Source organism: Conger conger, chromosome 13 (genome assembly GCF_963514075.1).
Source record: "Conger conger chromosome 13, fConCon1.1, whole genome shotgun sequence".
Lineage (NCBI taxonomy): Eukaryota > Metazoa > Chordata > Actinopteri > Anguilliformes > Congridae > Conger > Conger conger.
Window position 1 is genome coordinate 46,596,117 of NC_083772.1, and position 7,341 is coordinate 46,603,457.

The following is a 7,341-nucleotide window of genomic DNA, read 5'->3' on the forward strand; positions in this document are numbered from 1 at the left end:
TTTATTGTGGTATGTTTACCTTTATTGTGTGTTTATCTGGCACAGGTTGGTGTGCAGATGATGGTGGTGTCATCACATGCTTACTGTTTTCGGGAATGTCGCCCTGTGCAGCCTTCTGACAGTAGAGTAGATGTTTATCTTCTCAGCACAGACATTCAACAACATGGGTTTTACACATTCTACCAGTGTATGCAGCTGCATTGTGACTGACACGTTTCCACAGCACGAGACCAATCTGGCATTTCAACCTCTTGTCAGTGCACAATACACAATAGCACTCTTTAACTCTATGCAGAATATAAATATAATAATACAGCTTCTACACTTTGTCCAAATTAAACCTCAAAACTTCTGAAAGACAGTTAGGAGTACTATGTACAGTTAATAATCATGTCCAATTTTAAACAGAGAGCTGCAAGAATGGGTATATGAATGGGACTGGGACAAGATTGTTTTGATAATTTGTGAGACTGAAAAAATCATTTTTAATTAATTGTTAATATTTATAGGTGTATACTACACCTTTATAGGACAAGTACAAAATAGGAGGAAACTGCCCTCTCGGGGGGGACAAAGTTGAAAGGGTCAACAAGGAAAAATATAAGAAAATTTAAGGCCTGATGAGTCAGAAGACCTTCTTAAACTTATTTCAAGCCATTCCATTTCTATAATTTTATTTTAATTATTACCTACAAATGAAATGTTACATATTATACTGAGTACACTAAAAGATTTAGTCAAAAATGATCTAATGGTCAGAAGGACAAGGATCTCAGGATTACGCTGGGTCTCTTGTCCTGTGCTTTCTGAAGTCAGACCTGCTGATTTGAACGCAGCAGTGGATGAACAGAAATCCTCTCATTTTCTTATCTTTGATCAGGAAAAATTGTAAAGTAAAACAACTTGTCTGTGGTTATGCAGATCATGTGGTCCGACAGCTTGATTACTCGGCCAGATCTGGGAGGACATGGACTTTCCTCTCCACCTCGTTACAGTACTTTGCAGGAAGTCCAGCCAACCTACAATAAGAAAAATACATTTGTTATTCGTCATTTCCCATTTTCCCACCCTAATTTATATTCTATTGCCATGCAAGAAGAAACTTGGGGCTGCTGATTCTGAACTACCTGTTATGTGTGGCACTGCTGCGACAGTGCAGTGTCACGTGTTTGCATGTTTTGTTTGACGTCACGTTTTGACGACTTGTTGTTGTGTGTGTTCATTAATTAACTTTTTCAGTCATGTAGCTTAACCACTATGCTACAGGCCGCCCCAGTCATGTACCTTAGCCACTACGCTACAGACCTTAGCCACTACGCTACAGACCTTAGCCACTACGCTACAGACCTCAGCCACTACGCTGCAGGCCGCCCAAATAATGAATGAGTTGCTATCAGTTGCTAGGGCCGCTTGTTCTGCAAAACGTCATCATCAAGGAAATTGTCACGTGAATAAGAACTATCGATAAACTATTATTATTATTAAGAAGGAAAAAACATTATTGATCTCCACCATTATCACAGCTAAGGTTATTTCTGCAAATACATCATTACACTGCAACATTTGAACTAGGACGCTTGCATTTGGAGCTCACACTAAAAAAGCAAATGTAGCCCACCTTCTATTTTAATTTGTGGGTTAGAGGTACAATAAATATACATCTGAATACCGGAAGATGAGATTAGATAGACAGTGATGTTGGAGAAGTGGGGTTCTTAATAGCTGCCAACTTCCAAATATAATGCATGAACTGAGCACCTTCGCAGTTACCAAGTGAGCCTTCCACACCATGGGGCACATCACAGTGCTTTAGCTGGATAGACATACATATTTTGCATGAGTATGAAATGTATCAGTACATTTTGTCAACATATCTGACATCATATACTTCCATGTGTATAGGTCTAGCCAATGGGAGCCCTGGCCAATGGGAGTGCGGCTTTCCTCCGACACTCATAACATACTGGTGAGAACAGGCCTTTCAGCCCAGCAATGCTCACCATGCCTGGTCTTGAAAACCTACATGTCCTGGCAAGCTAATCCACAGTGACCACTCTCTGTGAGAAAAAATATCTGTGCCAGTTTCCATTTATGCCCCCTCGTTCTGCTAACCAAATTCACCCTGAAGAATCACCTGTAGTTTGTTCCTCATAACTTCTATACATGGAATCAATCTGGTTGCCCATCTCTGAACACTTCCCTGTGCCTGAGTGTCTTTGCTCTACAGCACTCTCTCAGTGTGTCTGACTCACTTGAGCTCCATCAGCTTCTGCGCCTTGATGTGGCTGAGGCGGGCGCGGCGGACGCGGTCCTCCTCCAGGATTCGCTCGTGCTCCTGGAGCTCCGCCCGGCGCTGCTCCACGGTCTGCGTCTCGCGCTCCCTCATCTGCTGCCGGACGCCCTCCGCGTGCCGCATCACCCGCTGCTTCTGCCTCTCCTCCCGCTCGCGGTCCCGCCAAATCTCCTCATTCTGGGCCCTGATGAGGAGGGGCCGCCACAGCACAGCGTCACCAGCCCCATCTTCACAAGCCCCAGCGTGTGTGTGACTGAGATACGCTGGCACAAGCTTTCATAAGCCCCAGCTGTGTGTGACTCAGATACACTTGCACAAGCTTTCACAAGCCCCAGCAGTGTGTGTGACTCAGATACGCTTGCACAAGCTTTCATAAGCCCCAGCCGTGTGTGTGACTCAGATACGCTTGCACAAGCTTTCATAAGCCCCAGCAGTGTGTGACTCAGATACGCTTGCACAAGCTTTCATAAGCCCCAGCTGTGTGTGACTCAGATACGCTTGCACAAGCTTTCACAAGCCCCAGCTGTGTGTGACTCAGATACGCTTGCACAAGCTTTCATAAGCCCCAGCTGTGTGTGTGACTCAGATATAGTTTGCACAAGCTTTCATAAGCCCCAGCAGTGTGTGACTCAGATACGCTTGCACAAGCTTTCATAAGCCCCAGCTGTGTGTGACTCAGATACGCTTGCACAAGCTTTCATAAGCCCCAGCTGTGTGTGTGACTCAGATACGCTGGCACAAGCTTTCATAAGCCCCAGCTGTGTGTGACTCAGATACGCTGGCACAAGCTTTCATAAGCCCCAGCTGTGTGTGTGACTCAGATACGCTGGCACAAGCTTTCATAAGCCCCAGCTGTGTGTGACTCAGATACGCTTACACAAGCTTTCATAAGCCCCAGCTGTGTGTGACTCAGATACGCTTACACAAGCTTTCATAAGCCCCAGCTGTGTGTGTGACTCAGATACGCTTGCACAAGCTTTCATAAGCCCCAGCTGTGTGTGTGACTCAGATACGCTGGCACAAGCTTTCATAAGCCCCAGCTGTGTGTGTGACTCAGATACGCTGGCACAAGCTTTCATAAGCCCCAGCTGTGTGTGTGACTCAGATACGCTGGCACAAGCTTTCATAAGCCCCAGCAGTGTGTGACTCAGATACGCTTACACAAGCTTTCATAAGCCCCAGCTGTGTGTGTGACTCAGATACGCTGGCACAAGCTTTCATAAGCCCCAGCCGTGTGTGTGACTCAGATACGCTGGCACAAGCTTTCATAAGCCCCAGCTGTGTGTGTGACTCAGATACGCTGGCACAAGCTTTCATAAGCCCCAGCTGTGTGTGTGACTCAGATACGCTGGCACAAGCTTTCATAAGCCCCAGCAGTGTGTGACTCAGATACACTTGCACAAGCTTTCATAAGCCCCAGCTGTGTGTGGGACTCAGATACGCTGGCACAAGCTTTCATAAGCCCCAGCCGTGTGTGTGACTCAGATACGCTTGCACAAGCTTTCATAAGCCCCAGCCGTGTGTGTGACTCAGATACACTTGCACAAGCTTTCATAAGCCCCAGCTGTGTGTGTAACTCAGATATAGTTTGCACAAGCTTTCATAAGCCCCAGCTGTGTGTGTAACTCAGATATAGTTTGCACAAGCTTTCATAAGCCCCAGCTGTGTGTGTAACTCAGATATAGTTTGCACAAGCTTTCATAAGCCCCAGCTGTGTGTGTAACTCAGATATAGTTTGCACAAGCTTTCATAAGCCCCAGCTGTGTGTGGGATACGTTTGCACAGACTTCCCATCACGCAGCTAGTCAGATGAATTGGAACCTAAGAAATACTCTCAAAAAGTGAGAAAATCGCCTTCTGGTCCTCTTCCTTTGCACCAGGCAAGATCAATGGAGCACAGAAAAGTATTAAGACTCCAAAACAACTCCGTATTTGACCCAGGTGCAGCACCTCCTGTGTGCTAATTAAGTGGGTGTAACACCAGAGGCTTTTGATTTCTCAGCCTTCGGGCGTGCACTATCTCTGCTTACAGCACAGCTGTGTCCTGGCCAGCAGCAGACGGGAGACGTGGCTGTTCTACCTCAGCACCCTCTCAAACTCGGCCCTCTCACGTCCCGCCTCCATGGAGAGGAGGTGCTCTTTGTGGGTGATCTGCTCCAGCCGCGCGGCCTTCAGCCGGTCATCCTCCTCCGCCCTGCGCCGAGCCTGCTCCCTCTCTTTCTTCCTCCACTCCCTCTCCGCTGCCTCCTGGTTCCTCCGGGCCCGCAGCTCATCCTGCCAGAGCATAGGAACCAACACATGCAGGAGAACCACACCAACCAACACGCTCAGAGCCACGTTAACACATGCAGGAGAACCACACCAACCAACACGCTCAGAGCCACGTTAACACATGCAGGAGAACCACACCAACCAACACGCTCAGAGCCACGTTAACACATGCAGGAGAACCACACCAACCAACACGCTCAGAGCCACGTTAACACATGCAGGAGAACCACACCAACCAACACGCTCAGAGCCACATTAACACATGCAGGAGAACCACACCAACCAACACGCTCAGAGCCACGTTAACACATGCAGGAGAACCACACCAACCAACACGCTCAGAGCCACGTTAACACATGCAGGAGAACCACACCAACCAACACGCTCAGAGCCACGTTAACACATGCAGGAGAACCACACCAACCAACACGCTCAGAGCCACGTTAACACATGCAGGAGAACCACACCAACCAACACGCTCAGAGCCACGTTAACACATGCAGGAGAACCACACCAACCAACACGCTCAGAGCCACGTTAACACATGCAGGAGAACCACACCAACCAACACGCTCAGAGCCACGTTAACACATGCAGGAGAACCACACCAACCAACACGCTCAGAGCCACGTTAACACATGCAGGAGAACCACACCAACCAACACGCTCAGAGCCACGTTAACACATGCAGGAGAACCACACCAACCAACACGCTCAGAGCCACATTAACACATGCAGGAGAACCACACCAACCAACACGCTCAGAGCCACGTTAACACATGCAGGAGAACCACACCAACCAACACGCTCAGAGCCACGTTAACACATGCAGGAGAACCACACCAACCAACACGCTCAGAGCCACGTTAACACATGCAGGAGAACCACACCAACCAACACGCTCAGAGCCACGTTAACACATGCAGGAGAACCACACCAACCAACACGCTCAGAGCCACGTTAACACATGCAGGAGAACCACACCAACACGCTCAGAGCCACGTTAACACATGCAGGAGAACCACACCAACCAACACGCTCAGAGCCACATTAACACATGCAGGAGAACCACACCAACCAACACGCTCAGAGCCACGTTAACACATGCAGGAGAACCACACCAACCAACACGCTCAGAGCCACGTTAACACATGCAGGAGAACCACACCAACCAACACGCTCAGAGCCACGTTAACACATGCAGGAGAACCACACCAACCAACACGCTCAGAGCCACGTTAACACATGCAGGAGAACCACACCAACCAACACGCTCAGAGCCACGTTAACACATGCAGGAGAACCACACCAACCAACACGCTCAGAGCCACGTTAACACATGCAGGAGAACCACACCAACACGCTCAGAGCCACGTTAACACATGCAGGAGAACCACACCAACCAACACGCTCAGAGCCACGTTAACACATGCAGGAGAACCACACCAACCAACACGCTCAGAGCCACGTTAACACATGCAGGAGAACCACACAAACGCTTTTCATAGGTTTGTGTTCCGAGTAATTTCTGTTGTGTTGTAATTTTTTGCTGAACTGGGCGGGTGTTTACCTGGTCTGCCTTGTAGTCTTTGTCTCTCTCCTGCAGGGACCTCAGTCGTGCCACCTCCATTTCCTTCTCCTTCTTCTGTCGACTCTGCTCCATCTCATACTCTGCTTCCTGCTCCTGTGAACACCGCATACTCCACCTCAGTGCACAAACACCTCCACCCATTCCCCCTGAGACCAACCACCTCCACCCATTCCCCCTGAGACCAGCCACCTCCACCCATTCCCCCTGAGACCAACCACCTCCACCCATTCCCCCTGAGACCAGCCACCTCCACCCATTCCCCCTGAGACCAGCCACCTCCACCCATTCCCCCTGAGACCAGCCACCTCCACCCATTCCCACGAGACACAGCACCCAAAATATACAGATTAGAATCATTATTTTTACAGTATACATTTTTTAAAAAGCTTTGAGCTTTTCCCTTTCTCCCCAGACCTGATATCAGACTTGTAATGGGCCCAAGGCGCTCACCAGCTTCTGGGAGGTATACTCCATGATGCGGAGGTCAGCCATCTTCTCCTCATCCTTCTTGAGCTCCTTCGATTGCAGGATCTCCTCGTTCATCTTGAGCACTTCCAGGTGTAGCTTCCTCTGTTCCTCCTTTTTCTTCATCAGAGCCTGGGCGTCACATGACCATCATCAGCATGGTTTCAGTGAGGGCCTGTCTTTAAACAGGTGATCCCCTCCATTCCTTTCCCATTATCAGCAAAAAATACAACCCATCCAAGATCAGAACTGTGAGATGCTTCATGGATACCAGCTCTGAGATGCTTCATGGATACCAGCTCTGAGATGCTTCATGGATAGACACTTTACAAATACCAGCTCTGAGAAGCTTCATGAATACCAGCTCTGGATTTCACTTTTAGTTTGCCGTCCCCACAGACATTCTGTACACAGATCAAACTGAGCTCTGAGCCCGCCTCTGCCACTGAAGCGCCAAGTATTCTGATTGGTTGATTTCTATTATTTGTATGTGATGTCACTGGGCACCATAATGTTTTAGTTAATGGCTTCACAGGTGTTTCTGAGGCGTTTAGGGAGGGAGGGCAAGTCAACTGGTGGCAGGAGTCAAAATGACAAAGAGGAGCTCTAAAGGAGGTTTCCGCTGACGTCATTTTGTTTGTAAAATAATATAAACATTAATAAATGAAAGAAGATACACAGAAGGCTGAGAACAAAGCATCACAGGAGAGAATATTACTCT

The 7,341-nt window shown here is 48.3% G+C and overlaps 1 protein-coding gene and 1 pseudogene across 2 annotated transcripts in view; both read right to left on the bottom strand.

The window, feature by feature from the left end:
• The window catches only part of LOC133107602 (uncharacterized), a 980,437-nt pseudogene that overhangs the window by 60,565 nt on the left and 912,531 nt on the right, over nucleotides 1–7,341 (bottom strand).
• The window catches only part of cfap45 (cilia and flagella associated protein 45), a 21,004-nt gene continuing 13,663 nt past the window's right edge, over nucleotides 1–7,341 (bottom strand). For both annotated transcript variants that reach the window (XM_061216963.1, XM_061216962.1), the window contains exons 8-12: nucleotides 6,606–6,752; nucleotides 6,135–6,248; nucleotides 4,374–4,567; nucleotides 2,253–2,477; nucleotides 1–1,019 (exon numbers count right to left, since the gene is read on the bottom strand). In XM_061216963.1, the coding sequence (XP_061072947.1) occupies nucleotides 944–1,019; nucleotides 2,253–2,477; nucleotides 4,374–4,567; nucleotides 6,135–6,248; nucleotides 6,606–6,752 (756 nt within the window). In that variant the 3' untranslated portion in view covers nucleotides 1–943. The remainder of the gene's footprint in view (nucleotides 1,020–2,252; nucleotides 2,478–4,373; nucleotides 4,568–6,134; nucleotides 6,249–6,605; nucleotides 6,753–7,341) is intronic.